Source organism: Mobula hypostoma, chromosome 12 (assembly GCF_963921235.1).
Source record: "Mobula hypostoma chromosome 12, sMobHyp1.1, whole genome shotgun sequence".
In the NCBI taxonomy this organism is placed as follows: domain Eukaryota; kingdom Metazoa; phylum Chordata; class Chondrichthyes; order Myliobatiformes; family Myliobatidae; genus Mobula; species Mobula hypostoma.
The window spans coordinates 96,261,060-96,277,651 of NC_086108.1; the positions used below are offsets into that span (position 1 = coordinate 96,261,060).

Sequence of the window (16,592 nt, forward strand, 5' to 3'; positions counted from 1 at the left end):
GTGAACCACAATATTTTCTGGTTTGTTTCACATACTGGCAATTAAGTGATTCTGATTTTCTTAACTAATACAGTAATGCTGTTTTAGAGAAAATTAACACTAAGTACTAAACTTGCAATACTATTATTTTAAGTCCCTTAATGAGATGATTATTATTAAAAAATGAAAGAGAATTGTGGCACAAATAATACCCCAAAAGATACTAGCGGTAGAAGCCAGCAGTGTATTTTTTTAGTCTAACAGGATAGACTCACTGTTTGAAGTCAAGTGACTACGAAACAATAATGGATAACATGTTGTAAAAGTGGTTGTTTAATTGAACACTTTTGAGTTTATCAAGTACATGTGAATTGGTATTTTTAATTATTTTATCTCTAGTAAATACAATTTCTACTACCTTCTAAGCTGTTTTAATTCTTGCTCACTTGGAGTCACCATTATTGAGACTGCATTTTGTACTTCATTCTAAATCATGGTTTCAAACCTTTAATTAGGACAAAATAGATGGCAGTGAACTGAACCAGACACAAACCAGCACACACAAATAGGGCTTTATGCACCCAATGTCTATAGGTCCTATTGTCTCCCTGTGAGCAGCTTGTGTTTAAAAAAGATATTGCATTATTCGAGACAAGGAAGCAATCAAAGTTGTGGACAAGTTAATTGCTCAGTTATTGGCATGTGCTTGTTGCACTAAACACCAGATCAATTATCATTATTGTACTACTTGTAAATAAATCTGCACCTCTTAGAATGACATTTTGTTATTGTTATTCTAACCAAATAATATACATCATATCTACATGCAATTAAGTTAATTGCTTAACTACTTAAATATAAATATTAATTAAATACTAGATCAACTGTCATTATGGTGCTATGTATAACTAAATATGTACACTGCAAGATAACATTTCTTTGTGAAGTATCCCAAACCTGTCATACACTTCTTTCTTATTTCAGATATAATTTATGGTCTGGATACCCCTACAGTTGTGGGAATTGCATTTGCAGCATTTGTGATTGGTGCACTTCTGACAGGAGCTTTGTGGTACATTTACTCTCATACAGGTTTGTATCTTGTTAATTATTTTAATTATCTATAGCCATGGAATAATTTTATCCTCTTTCTGTTTGGGTACAGTCTAACAATTAATTTTTTTTTGGAAGGTTAGGGAAGGGAAGGATTCAGTTTTCTCATTGAAATCTATTGAATTTAGAAAGGCCTAGATAGAGTTGACTTGGAGAGGAAATTTCCTAAAGTGGGGGACTCTAGGACCAGAGAGCACAGCCTCAGAATAGAAGGACATCCCTTCAGAAATGAGGTGTAGAGGAATTTCTTTAGCAAGAGGATGGTGAATCTGTGGAATTCATTGCCAGAAATGGATGAGGAGGCTAAGTTGTTGACTGTGTTTAAAGTGGAGGTTAATAGGTTCTTGATTGGCAAGGGCATCAAAGATTACGGGGAGAAGGCAGGAGAATGGGGTTGAGAGGGATAATAAGTCAGCCATAATGGAATGGTGTAGCCGACTCGATGGACTGAATGGCCTAATTCTGCTGCTGTGTCTCATGGTCTTAAAATAGTGGTGAAGATGCAGATCCTTGTCTGCATTTGCAAAATAATATATACATTCCCAAACAACAGGAATTCTGCAGATGCTGGAAATTCAAGCAACACACATCAAAGTTGCTGGTGAACGCAGCAGGCCAAGCAGCATCTATAGGAAGAGGTGCAGTCGACGTTTCAGGCCGAGACCCTTCGTCAGGACTAACTGAAGGAAGAGTGAGTAAGGGATTTGAAAGCTGGAGGGGGAGAGGGAGATCCAAAATGATAGGAGAAGACAGGAGGGGGAGGGATAGAGCCGAGAGCCGGACAGGTGACAGGCGAAAGGGGATACGAGAGGATCATGGGACAGGAGGTCCGGGAAGAAAGGCAAGGAGGGGGGGGTGACCCAGAGGATGGCAAGAGGCATATTCAGAGGGACAGAGGGAGAAAAAGGAGAGTGAGAGAAAGAATGTGTGCATAAAAATGAGTAACAGATGGGGCACGAGGGGGAGGCGGGGCCCTAGCGGAAGTTAGAGAAGTCGATGTTCATGCCATCAGGTTGGAGGCTACCCAGACGGAATACAAGGTGTTGTTCCTCCAACCTGAGTGTGGCTTCATCTTTACAGTAGAGGAGGCCGTGGATAGACATGTCAGAATGGGAATGGGATGTGGAATTAAAATGTGTGGCCACTGGGAGATCCTGCTTTCTCTGGCGGACAGAGCGTAGATGCCCAGCAAAGCGGTCTCCCAGTCTGCGTCGGGTCTCACCAATATATAAAAGGCCACATCGGGAGCACCGGACGCAGTATATCACCCCAGTCGACTCATAGGTGAAGTGATGCCTCACCTGGAAGAACTGTTTGGGGCCCTGAATGGTGGTAAGGGAGGAAGTGTAAGGGCATGTGTAGCACTTGTTCCGCTTACACGGATAAGTGCCAGGAGGGAGATCAGTGGGGAGGGATGGGGGGGACGAATGGACAAGGGAGTTGTGTAGGGAGCGATCCCTGCGGAATGCAGGGGGGGGGGAGGGAAAGATGTGCTTAGTGGTGGGATCCCGTTGGAGGTGGCGGAAGTTACGGAGAATAATATGTTGGACCCGGAGGCTGGTGGGGTGGTAGGTGAGAACCAGGGAACCCTATTCCTAGTGGGGTGGCGGGAGGATGGAGAGAGAGAGCAGATGTGCGTGAAATGGGGGAGTTGCGTTTGAAAACAGAGTTGATGGTGGAGGAAGGGAAACCCCTTTCTTTAAAAAAGGACATCTCCCTCGTCTTGGAATGAAAAGCCTCATCCTGAGAGCAGATGCGGCGGAGACAGAGGAATTGCGAGAAGGGGATGGCATTTTTGCAAGAAACAGGGTGAGAAGAGAAATAGTCAAGATAGCTGTGAGAGTCAGTAGGCTTATAGTAGACATCAGTGGATAAGCTGTCTCCAGAGACAGAGACAGAAAGATCTAGAAAGGGGAGGAAGGTGTCAGAAATGGACCAGATAAACTTACGGGCAGGGTGAAAGTTGGAGGCAAAGTTAATAAAGTCAACGAGCTCAGCATGCATGCAGGAAGCAGCGCTAATGCAGTTGTCGATGTAGCGAAGGAAAAGTGGGGTACAGATACCGGAATAGGCTCGGAACATAGATTGTTCCACCAAAGCCAACAAAAAGGCAGGCATAGCTAGGACCCATACGGGTGCCCATAGCTACACCTTTGGTTTGGAGGAAGTGGGAGGAGCCAAAGGAGAAATTAAGAGTAAGGACTAATTCTGCTAGACAGAGCAGAATGGTGGTAGAGGGGAACTGATTAGGTCTGGAATCCAAAAAGAAGCGGAGAGCTTTGAGACCTTCCTGATGGGGGATAGAGGTATATAGGGACTGGACATCCATGGTGAAAATAAAGCGGTGGGGGCCAGGAAACTTAAAATCATCGAAAAGTTTGAGAGCGTGAGAAGTGTCACAAACATAGGTAGGAAGGATTGAACAAGGGGGGATAAAACTGTGTGTGTCGACGTATGCAGAAACAAGTTCGGTGGGGCAGGAGCAAGCTGAGACAATAGGTCTGCCAGGACAGGCAGGTTTGTGGATCTTGGGTAGGAGGTAGAAACGGGAAGTGTGGGGTGTGGGAACTATAAGGTTGGTAGCAGTGGATGGGAGATCCCCTGAGCGGATAAAGTTGGTGATGGTGTGGGAGACAATGGCCTGGTGCTCCTTAGTGGGGTCATGATCGAGGGGTAAATAAGAGGAGGTATCCGCGAGTTGATGTTGTGCCTTGGCAAGGTAGAGGTCAGTACACCAGACTACAACAGCACCCCCCTTATCGGCGGGTTTAATAGTAAGGTTAGTAGAGGGAGTGGAGAGCAGAGTGTTCGGAAGGAGTGAGGTTGGAATTGGAACAAGGTGTGGTGAAGTCGAGATGGTTGATGTCCCGTCGGCAGTTAGCAATAAAGAGATCCAGAGCAGGCAGAAGACCAGAGCGGTGTGTCCATGAAGAGGAGGAGGGTTGAAGACAGGAAAAGGGGTCATCGGTGGGGGTGGAAGAGTCGTTGCCGAAGAAGTAGGCTCGGAGACAGTGGAAGAACAGTTCCGCGTCATGGCGAACACGGAACTGGCTGAGGTGTGGGCGAAGGGGGACAAAGGTGAGGCCCTTACTGAGGACAGAGTGTTCTGCCTCAGACAGTTGAAGGTCGGAGGGGATGGTAAAGACCCAGCACAGATGACAGCTGGGATCAGAGGGAGGAGGGGGACATTTTAATTCCACATCCCATTCTGACATGTCTATCCACGGCCTCTTCTACTGTAAGATGAAGCCACACTCAGGTTGGAGGAACAACACCTTATATTCCGTCTGGGTAGCCTCCAACCTGATGGCATGAATATTGACTTCTCTAACTTCCGCTAATGCCCCACCTCCCCCTCGTACCCCATCCGTTATTTATTTTTATACACACATTCTTTCTCTCTCTCCTTTTTCTCTCTCTGTCCCTCTGACTATACGCCTTGCCCATCCTCTGGGTTCCCCCCCCCTTGTCTTTCTCCCTGGGCCTCCTGTCCTATGATCCTCTCATATCCCCTTTGCCAATCACCTGTCCAGTTCTTGGCTCCATCCCTCCCCCTCCTGTCTTCTCCTATCATTTTGGATCTCCCCCTCCCCCTTTCAAATCTCTCACTAACTCTTCCTTCAGTTAGTCCTGACGAAGGGTCTCGGCCTGAAACGTCGACTGTACCTCTTCCTAGAGATGCTGCCTGGTCTGCTGCGTTCACCAGCAACTTTGATGTGTGTTACAGACATACAGTAAGTTGCTTCAAACCCTGCAAACAGAACACAGGTTGTCAGACTCACAACTGCCATTGTCTCTGCAATATAATTTTTAAATTTAAGCATAGCCTTAATTTACTCCAACCATAAATTGTTCCCGCTGCTACCATCCAGGAAACTGTACCGCAGCATTAAAGCCAGGACCAACAGGCTCCGGGACAGTTTCTTCCACCAGGCCATCAGTCTAGTTAGTTCACATTGACACAATTGTATTTCTAAGCTATATTGACTGTCCTGTTGTACATCTTACTGTACATACCATTTATCAAAAATTACTACAATTTGCATATTGTACACTCAGACGGAGATGTAGCAAAGATTTTTACTCCTCATGCATGTGAAGGATGCAAGAGATAAAGTCAATTCAATAACCAAGCATGACATAATCCTGTTGGACACTGATTTCTTCACGTTCTAGATATGAAATTGAGTAATTACTTTGAGTCACAAATTCAAGATGTCAAAAATCATATCTTCAAAACATCTACATGTTCAGTCTGAAATATTTCACTCAAAGGGATATAAAACAGTACAGCGTAGTACAGGCCCTTCAAGTTCACAATGCTGTGTCAACCTTTTAACCTACTCCAAGATCAATCTAACCCATCCCTCCAACATTGTTTCATCCACGATACACAGATATTTTGTGAATGGTCAACAACTTTCAACCAAGGGAATGACAGCTTCAGTAAAGGATAATTAATTGGACATTGGGATTTTTTTTTAAATGCAAACCTCATTTGCCAGAAGATTGTAAAATAGGTTCCCTTCACCTCCAATGTTAACATGAATAATGCAGCACCAGAAAATGGTGGGGGAGGGGGGTGTGGAAATCATCACCTCCGTAAAAGCAGAATTGTGGTCAGCTTTATCTTCAAGGTTCGATGTGTTGTGCATTCAGACATGCTCTTCTGCACACCACTGTTGTTACACGTGGTTATTTGAGTTACTGCCACCTTCCTGTCAGCTTTACCACTCTGGCCATTCACCCACAGAACCACTGCTCACTGGATGTGTTTTGTTATTCCTACCATTCTCTGTAAGTTCTAGAGACTGCTGTGTGTGAAAATCACAGGAGATCAGCCATCACTTGCATCTCATTTCTTTCCCCCATTCTGATGTTTGGTCTAAACAACTGAACCGTGACCATGCTTTTACGCACTGAGTTGCTGCCACATGATTAGCTAATTAGACATTTGTATCAAACACCTAGAGAGCTGGTGCAGGGATAACAACTTGATGCTTAATGTCACCAAAACCAAGGAGATGATCGTCGATTTCAGATGGTCTCAGCCTGAGCACACACCCCTCAGCATCAGCAGCTCCACAGTGGAAAGAGAGGAAAACATCAAGTTCCTTGGGGTGCAGATCTCGGACAATCTCACCTGGTCCAGGAACACCACTGGGATTGTGAAACGGGCCCAGCAGAGAATGCATTTTCTGAGGAAGCTTAAACAAGCATCACTCCCCACTAACATCTTAACGACATTCTACAGAGGCATAGTTGAGAGTGTGCTGACCTTTTGCATCACAACCTGGTACTCCAGCTGCAGTGCTGTCGACAGAAAAGCCTTGCAGAGGGTGGTGAGGGGAGCAGAGAAGGTTATTGGGGTCTCCCTACCTTCTGTCCAAGACCTCTTTCAGAGTCGATGTCTCTAGAAGACACGGTACATCATTAAAGACCCCTCACACCCTCTCCATGAACTGTTTGTTCTTCTGCCATCAGGCAAACGTTACAGGAGCATCAAAACTAAAACCACAAGGCTACTAAACAGCTTCCTCCCACAGGCAATCAGACTGTCATAGTAGTTTCGTCTTTGCACTGTACTGCTGCCACAAAACAACAAATTGACATGTGACATACATCAAAGTTGCTGGTGAACGCAGCAGGCCAAGCAGCATCTACAGGAAGAGGCGCAGTCGACGTTTCAGGCCGAGACCCTTCGTCAGGACTAACTGAAGGAAGAGTGAGTAAGGGATTTGAAAGCTGGAGGGGGAGGGGGAGATGCAGAATGATAGGAGAAGACAGGAGGAGGAGGGATAGAGCTGAGAGCTGGACAGGTGATAGGCAAAAGGGGATACGAGAGGATCATGGGACAGGAGGTCCGGGAAGAAAGACGGGGGGGGGGTGACCCAGAGGATGGGCAAGAGGTATATTCAGAGGGACAGAGGGAGAAAAAGGAGAGTGAGAGAAAGAATGTGTGCATAAAAATGAGTAACAGATGGGGTACGAAGGGGAGGTGGGGCCTAGCGGAAGATAGAGAAGTCAATGTTCATGCCATCAGGTTGGAGGCTACCCATACGGAATATAAGGTGTTGTTCCTCCAACCTGAGTGTGGCTTCATCTTTACAGTAGAGGAGGCCGTGTATAGACATGTCAGAATAGGAATGGGATGTGGAATTACACTGGGAGATCCTGCTTTCTCTGGCGGACAGAGCGTAGATGTTCAGCAAAGCGGTCTCCCAGTCTGCGTCGGGTCTCGCCAATATATAAAAGGCCACATACTTCCGCTACCTCCAACGGGATCCCACCACTAAGCACATCTTTCCCTCCCCCCCTCTCTCTGCATTCCGCAGGGATCGCTCCCTACACAACTCCCTTGTCCATTCGTCCCCCCCATCCCTCCCACTGATCTCCCTCCTGGCACTTATCCGTGTAAGCGGAACAAGTGCTACACATGCCCTTACACTTCCTCCCTTACCACCATTCAGGGCCCCAAACAGTCCTTCCAGGTGAGGCATCACTTCACCTATGAGTCGACTGGGGTGATATACCGTGTCCGGTGCTCCCGGTGTGGCCTTTTATATATTGGCGAGGCCCGACGCAGACTGGGAGACCGCTTTGCTGAACATCTACGCTCTGTCCGCCAGAGAAAGCAGGATCTCCCAGTGACCACACATTTTAATTCCACATCCCATTCCCATTCTGACATGTCTATCCACGGCCTCCTCTACTGTAAAGATGAAGCCGCACTCAGGTTGGAGGAACAACACCTTATATTCCGTCTGGGTAGCCTCCAACCTGATGGCATGAACATTGACTTCTCTATCTTCCGCTAGGGCCCCGCCTCCCCCTCGTGCCCCATCTGTTACTCATTTTTATGCACACATTCTTTCTCTCACTCTCCTTTTTCTCCCTCTGTCCCTCTGAATATGCCTCTTGCCATCCTCTGGGTCACCCCCCCCCCCTTGCCTTTCTTTCTGGACCTCCTGTCCCATGATCCTCTCGTATCCCCTTTCGCCTGTCACCTGTCCGGCTCTCGGCTCTATCCCTCCCCCTCCTGTCTTCTCCTATCATTTTGGATCTCCCCCTCCCCCTCCAGCTTTCAAATCCCTTACTCACTCTTCCTTCAGTTAGTCCTGACGAAGGGTCTCGGCCTGAAACGTCGACTGCACCTCTTCCTATAGATGCTGCTTGGCCTGCTGCGTTCACCAGCAACTTTGATGTGTGTTGCATATACATTCCCAGTTTGATTGATTCCAAATTATGGTGTTGTATTTCTTTTTAAACTTGCTAAAAGTTTAGGAATGTTTTCAAAGTAATATTTTAACAGGAAGAAAAAGGGTATTGATAAGGTTATTCACATTTTAAATTGTTGACTATTCCCTTAAGATACATACAAGTAGATGCGGTTAGGCTCCAGGATACTGAATATAAGCAGCATGGTAGTGAAATGGTTAGCACAACACTTTACTGTAGCAGCGACCCAGGTTCAATTCCTGGAGTTTGTACGTTCTGCCGTGACCACATGGGTTTCCTCCGGGTGCTCCAGTTTCCTCCCGCAGTTCAAAGATGTACCAGTTGGTAGGTTATTTGGTCATTGTGAATTGTCCCATTGATTAGGCTGGGGTTAAATCAAGGGGGTTGCTGGGCAAAGTGACTTGATGGGCCGGAATGGCCTTTTCCGCGTTGTATCTCAATTTAAAAAAAGTCCTTCATTTGCATCTTTTTGGGTGTTTTTGATTTGCCTTTTAGCTGGTTCAGCATAACATTGTGGGCCAAATGGCCTGTTCCTGTGTTGTATTGTTCTATGTTCTATATTAGATAGAGGCTTTTAAGAGACATTTGGATAGGCACATGGACGTAAGGAAGATGGAGGGATATGAACATTGTGTAGCTTAGAGGGACTAGTGTTTGGGTGTTTTTGATTTGCTTTTTAGCTGGTTAGGCACAATATTGTGGGCCAAATGGCCTGTTTCTGTGCTGTACCATTCTATGTTCTATGATCTATTAAAGAATAGTTAGGATATGATGATTGGTTCATGAGAAATATTGTCAAAAATATTACCTGAACGTAGTCAAGGGAAAATTAGTTATAAATTAAGAAACATACTGATCCAAGGCTAAAGAATATGAATAGAGCAAATACTATGGCGGACAGTTTGTAAGAAGAGTGAGATATTTTGCAAGCTGGTGAACTAAAGCTAATATTAATTCACCTCTTCTATGATGGAATATTGTTATAACTGCATGAATTCTATCAGCATTTTATGGAAATTTGTCAGCTTGATGTTAGAATGTTAATATCCACATGAAATGTTTAGAACTGGTATGTTAATATACGAAATAAACTGAACTGTTAGTTCTCACAACAGGTATAAGACAGACACATTACTATTTCATAGTAATGCCTGAGTAATCAGGGATAGAAATAGTTCAGAAGTATTTTTACTAAATTTCAGTAATTTACGAGGCAAATGCAGGTTTAATCATATAGTACAGATATTCACATAATCAACATTTTTAATCATATAATTTATGTCAGTAGCTGAAGAGAAATTGATTTTTTTTTTAGTAACATTGTGTGTCTGACTGTGCAAGTAAAATGGCCATTCTTTCTTTTCTCACCTTCTCTTCCAGGAAGGCAGATTTTAAAAAATTTATAAATCTCTTCTTTCTTTATTACAGAGAAATTTTTATATATATATATATAATAATCAGTATTCACTATTTTTGTGTGTTCTTATGTAGTTCTCCATTTAGAAATGTATTTATCTTATTTCACTGGAGATTTACTTGATCCTTGACATTTGGGTTTGAGCTGAGTGGGTTTTATTTTTTGTATTAGCAAATGTAGACTTTCTTATCTGATGTACTCTGGGACTTTTTAGCATAATTTCAACTGTAGGCCCACCACACAAAGCCAAATTAGTGATCCTATTTGATAGATAGTTTCAGCATGGTGTTTAAAAACAGAATATTCACATGTCTCAGGCAGTGTGTTGAGACCTGCCTGCCCCTCACTATGTGCTACTGGTCGATTGATGAAGAGCCCAGAACTTCCTCGTGCTCAATGTTTAAGTGCCCTGACTTGCTGAACACAGAAAATATCTCTCAGAAGAAAAGTACAGATTGGAATTAAGAGGAAAAAGAGAAATAAGAGCAAAACCAATGAAAAATTCAGATCACAGAATATAATTGATGGTGTTTATGGAGAACCCCCGTGTCATTGACATTCCCACATGGTGATAGGTGACAGCAGTAAAAAAAATACTTATGGAAAAGTAACACTAAAAATTAAATATATAGTTCAAAGATAGCTCCAAGACTTTTCTTTGTGTTACTGCACATTCTATTGACAGAGCCCTTTGCTGCAGTATACTCCCCTCTGGGCAATGTAAATTCTCCAGGAAATGGCAAGATCTTTATCGTAACCTGTTTCCATTTGAGAGAGAGACGGTTCATCGTTATCTGAATCCAGCATTGACCTAATGACATTATTTCTCAGCAGTAAGTGTTGGGGAAACAGTGTAGCTGAGCAATACGTGTAAAGAAAACGGTTTTAGGATTCATCATATAACTATGCACTGTCACCACTTTATTGGTGTCCTTTTTGTATCTGGAGGAGTAATTCAGATTTTAAGGGAATTAAGGCATGTAGGGTTAGTGCAGGAAAGTGGTATGAAATCAGTCGTTATCTTAATTGAATGGAAAAGCAAATATGTACAAGGAGATGGGTTGCATACCTCCGCTTCATTTTCTTGTGTCCTTGTGTATCCCTTGGGTAAAATTACATGAGGATTAGAGAGAATGTTTTATGAGGATAGGTTGAACAAACTAGGCTTTTCTCTTTGGAGTGAAGAAGGATGAGAGGTGACTTGAAAGAGATGTATAAGATGATAAAAGACACTGAGTAGACAGATAGCACTTTTCTTTCAGCCCAAAAATGGCTACCATGAGGGGGCATAATTTTAAGGTGATGGGAGGAAAGTACAGGGGTAATATCAGGTTAAGTATTTTTTTTACACACATTGGATTGAAGGTGCATGGAATGCACTGGTGGGGATGGTGGTAGAAGCAAATACATTAAGGACATTAAAGTGACTCTTAGATAGGCATATAGATGAAATACTCAAAGTAAATTTATTATCAAAGTATGTATGTCACTGAGATTCATTTTCTTGTAGGCATTCACAGAAGAACAAAGAAGTACAATACAATACACTGAAATACTGCATACAAAGACTGACAAACTGTAAATACCAAAATAAAGTAATAAATAAAGAAACTGACCAAAACAAACAAACAAACTGAGAACATGAGTTGTAGAGCACTTGAAAGTGAGTTCATTGGTTGTGGAATCAGTTCAGAGTTAGGGTGCTAGTTCAGGAACCTGATGGTTAACGAAGCATCAGATTGGTTAAAAGGTTGTTACAACATCTTGGGCTGAATGGCCTGTACTGTGCTGCACTGTTTCATGACTGGGAGCACCCCCCATATGAGATTTGGTCAATTTAAGCAAATCTCCAAGATCACATGTATCAGTCTCACAGTGGAATAAATGGAGTTACAGAGGCATAAGAGAGGAGCTTGCCCAGGTGGATTGGAGGAGGATACTGGTGGGGATGAGGGCAGAGCAGAGATGGCTGAAGTTTCTGGGAATAGTTCACAAGGCGCAGGATAGACACGTCCCACAGAAACGGAAGTTTTCAAATGGCGGATGTAGGTAATTGTGGCTGACAAGGGAAATTGAGGACTGCATAAAAACCAAGGAAAGGACATATAAGGTGGCAAAAGTAAGTGGAAAGTTGGATGATTGGGAAGCTTTTAAAATCCAACAAAAGGCAACTAAAAAAGCTATAAGAAGGGAAAAGATGAAATACGAGAGCAAGCTAGCCAATAATATAAAGCAGGATACCAAAAGTTTTTTCAGTTATATAAAGAGTTAAAGGGAGGTGAGAATTGATATTAGACCACTGGAAAATGATGCTGGTGAGGTAGTAATTGGGGACAAAGAAATGGCACATGAATTTGACAGGTACTTTGCATCATTCTTCACTGTGGAAGACACTAGCAGTGTGCCAGAGGACCATGAGTGTCAGGGAACAGGAGTGAGTGCCATTGCTATTACAAAGGGGAAAAGTACCAGGCAAAGTCATTAAGGTGGATAAGTCACCTGGACCAGATGAACTACATCTCAGAGTCCTGAGAGAAGTTTCTGAAGAGATAACACATGCATTGGTCATGATCTTTCAAGAATCACTTGATTCTGGCATGGTCCTGGAGGACTGGAAGATTGCAAATGTCACCACTTTTAAAGAAGGGAAATTATAGGCCAGTTAGCCTAACCTCAGTGGTTGGGAAGGTATTGGAGTCTATTATTAAAGATGGGGCTTCACGATACTTGGAGAGAAATGATAAAAATAAGTCAAAGTCAGCATGGTTTCTGTAAAGGGAAATCTTGCCTGACAAACCTGTTAGAGTTCTTCGAGGAAGTAACCAGCAGGGTGGACAAAGGAGAGGCAGTGGATGTCATTTACTTGGATTTTCAGAAGGCTTTTGATAAGGTGCCACACGAGGCTGATAAACAAGGTAAAATCCTATGGTATTACAGGGAAGATACTGGCATAGATAGTGGAATGGCTGACAGGTAGAAGGCAGTGAGTGCGAATAAACGGGGCCTTTTCTGGTTGACTGCCGGTGACTCCTGGTGTTCCTCAGGGGTCAGTATTGGGACTGCTGCTTTTCACATTGTTTGTCAATAATTTAAATAATGGAATTGATCGTTTTATGGCAAAGTTTGCGGATGGTACAAAGATAGGTGGAGGGGTAGGTAGTGCTGAGGAAGCGATGCGATTGTAGCAGGACTTAGACAAATTAGAAAAATGGGCAAAAATGTGGCAGGTGGAATAAAGTGTTGGGAAATGTATGATAATGCATTTTGGAAACAGGAGCAATAGTGCGGACTATTATCTAAATGAGTAGAAGATTCAAACATCAGAGGTGCAGAGGGACTTAGGAGACCTCGTGCAAGACTCCCAGAGGTTAATTTACAGGTTGAGTCTGTGGTAAAGAAGGCAAATTCAATGTTGGCATTTATTTCAAGGGGAATAGAATATAAAAGCAAGGAGATAATGCTAAGACTTTATAAGACACTGGTCAGGCCGCACTTGGAGTATTGTCATCAGATTTGGGCCCCATCTTACAGAAAGGATATGTTGTCATTGGAGAAAGTCCAGAGAAGGTTCACATGGATGATTCTGGGAATGAACGGGTTAATATGAGGAGCGTTTGGCAGCTTTGGGCCTGTACTCACTGGAATTTAGAAGAATGCAGTGGGATCTCATTGAAACCTATCAAATGTTGAAAGGACAAGATTGGGTAGATGTGGAGAGGATATTTCCTACGATGGGGTATCCAGATCTAAAGGGCGCAGCCTCAAAATTGAGAACAGAAGTAAGGAGGATTTTTTTTAGCGAGAGAGCAGTGAATCTGTGGAATGCACTGCCACAGACTGTAGTGGAGGCCAAGTCCGTGCGTATATTTAAAGCAGAAGTTGTTTGTTTCCTCATCAGTCAGGGCATCAAAGGATATGGCGAGAAGGCAGGTGTATGGGGTTGAGTGGGATCTGGGATCACTCATGATGGAGCAGATTCGATGGGCTGAATGGCCTAATTCTGCTCCAATGTATTGTGGTCTTATGTTTAATACTTGGTCATATTCATCAAAACTGTTAGTCTCCAGCTTTATTTTTCTTACTTTCAGAGGTCCCAAAATGAGAAAAGTTTGGGTAAAGATAATTTAAAAATACTATTTTAGCTGAAGACTGAAAGAGGAGGTACTTCCAAAATATTTATTAATACCAAAACAACAAAGAGTGGACAGGAGAGGCTTTTCTTTTCCTATACTGATCTTTGTTGAGAAAGCAAAATTCACAACAGCAATTAAGAGTTTTAAAAGGGAATAAGGAAAAGCATAACGTGGAACAAAGTTGATCATAATCAGACTCTTAGGCCAGATTATATTATGTGAAAACATACAAGTGTTGACAGTCCATTTCCTGCAAGTTTGCTCTGCCATTCACAAAGATGATCTTTGGCCTCAACGCCGTTTTTGTTCCCACCCACAATCTGTCTGTGCCTTAAGTATATTTACTGAATTACTGTCCACGGCTCTCTGAGCAGGAGAATTACAATGATTCACGATCCACTAAAGAAATTTCTCTACTCTCAGAATCAGAATCAGGATCAGGTTTAATATCGCTGGCATAGGTCATGAAATTTTTTCAGCTGTTCCTGAATCACTTAGTGTGTGGCTTTAGGTTCCTGTACCTCCTTCCAGATGGTAGCAATAAGAACAAGGCATAGCCTGGCTAATGGGGGTCCTTAATGATGGACACCGCCTTTTTGAGGCATTGCTCCTTGAGGGTGTCCTGGATACTATGATGACTAGTGCCCAGTGATGGAGCTGACTAAGTTTACAACTCTCTGCAGTAGCACCTTCCCCACCCATACCAGACGTAGGTGTAGCCAGTTAGAATGCTCTCAACTGTACATCTGTGGAAATTTGTGAGTGCCTTCAGCCTTAAGTGACTGATCCCTTATTCAGAAATCATACTAACGAGTTCTTGACTCCTCCATCTGCCCTGCTGCACCACTCAATAGCTGTATGTTTCAAGGTGATCACATCTCATTCTTCTAAACTCCAGAGAGCATAGACCCTTCTGCTCAGTGGGTACCATCTCCATCTCAGAAATTAATTGGAGAACATTTGATGGAAGACAAGTATACCTTTCGTATTTCATTCATCTACTTAATGAGCGATGTGCAATTAATTCACTCCCTTTAGGGTGGAGTGGAGATAAATATTTAAATGTTTTCCACCATCATCTTTCTATTGGGTAGGAATGCTTACATTGCCACAGTGAAAAATTATTTTGGTTTGCTCTTAGTGCGCAGCGCCAAGGATTTAATAGGCTATTTGTTTCAGTGTAATTAGTTTAATAGTTTAACCTGTGACTAGTGGTGTGCCACAGGGATCAGTGCTGGGTCCATTGTTATTTGTCATCTATATCAACAATCTGGATGATAATGTGGTAGATTGGATCAGCAAATTTGCTGATGATACGAAGATTGGAGGTGTAGTGGACAGTGAGGAAGGTGTTCAAAGCTTGCAGAGCGATTTGGACCAGCTGGAAAAATGAGCTGAAAAATGGCAGATGGAGTTTAATACAGACAAGTGTGAGGTATTGCACTTTGGAAGGACAAACCAAGGTAGAACATACAGGGTAAATGGTGAGGCACTGAGGAGTGCAGTAGAACAGAGGGATCTGGGAATACAGATACAAAATTCCCTAAAAGTGGCGTCACAGGTAGATAAGGTCGTAAAGAGAGCTTTTGGTACATTGGCCTTTATAAATCAAAGTATTGAGTATTAAGAGTTGGAATGTTATGATGAGGTTGTATAAGGCATTGGTGAAGCCGAATTTGGAGTATTGTGTGCAGTTTTGGTCACCAAATTACAGAAAGGATATTAATAAGATTGAAAGAGTGCAGAGGATGTTGCCAGGACTTGAGAACCTGAGTAACAGAGAAAGGTTGAGTAGGTTAGGACTTTATTCCATGGAGCGTAGAAGAACGAGGGGAGATTTGATAGAGGTATATAAAATTATGATGGGTATAGATAGAGTGAATGCAAGCAGGCTTTTTCCACTGAGGCTAGGGGAGAAAAAAACCAGAGGACATGGGTTAAGGGTAAAGGGGGAAAAGTTTAAAGGGAACATTGGGGGGACTTCTTCACACAGAGAGTGGTGGGAGTGTGGAATGAGCTGCCAGATGAAGTGGTAAATGCGGGCTCACTTTTAACATTTAAGAAAAACTTGGACAGGTACATGGATGAGAGGTGTATGGAGGTATATGGTCCAGGTACAGTGGGACTAGGCAGAAAAATGGTTTGGCACAGCCAAGAAGGGCCAAAAGGCCTGTTTCTGTGCTGTAATGTTCTGTGGTTCTGAGAAAAGATTAAGTATTTGTTTACTGACATGGAAGAAACTTTTTCACTCCTGTACATAAGATGCTTGAGTGGCAGGGTGGAGATGAGTCTCTATCAAAGGAGGTGTAAGGCACTCCTTGCCACCGCTAGCCTGCAGGTCACCCTTGGGCAAGGTGGAGCACCTGCTTAGCCCCAAGATCAGGGTAATGTGAAGACGTAGGAGCAGTTGGTGCGTGGTTGTATGAGCAGCTGATACATATCACAAGTCCTGATTGTGTGATAATTGATACCAGGCAGACAATCTCTGAAGAATATTGATAATGGCTGGGGTCACCTGTCTTGTAAAGACATTGCCCAGAAGAAGGCAATGGCAAAGTACTTCTACAGAAAAAATTGCCAGTTACAGTCATGATCATGGAAAGACCATGATCACCATGTCATACGAAACGGCTCATAATGACCACAACAACATAAGATGCAGTTGGTAAAACTTGATTGCTCACCAAAATGATGTTGCTGCTAATAAGTTT

The 16,592-nt window shown here is 43.1% G+C and overlaps 1 protein-coding gene and 1 long non-coding RNA gene across 4 annotated transcripts in view; one reads left to right on the plus strand and one right to left on the minus strand.

Moving 5' to 3' along the window:
• tgfbr3 (transforming growth factor, beta receptor III) overlaps nucleotides 1-16,592 on the plus strand; it is a 165,064-nt gene that overhangs the window by 142,705 nt on the left and 5,767 nt on the right. For all 3 annotated transcript variants that reach the window (XM_063064667.1, XM_063064666.1, XM_063064668.1), the window contains exon 16: nucleotides 964-1,071. In XM_063064667.1, the coding sequence (XP_062920737.1) occupies nucleotides 964-1,071 (108 nt within the window). The remainder of the gene's footprint in view (nucleotides 1-963; nucleotides 1,072-16,592) is intronic.
• LOC134355024 (uncharacterized) overlaps nucleotides 1-16,592 on the minus strand; it is a 101,979-nt gene that overhangs the window by 16,144 nt on the left and 69,243 nt on the right. The window lies entirely within an intron of this gene.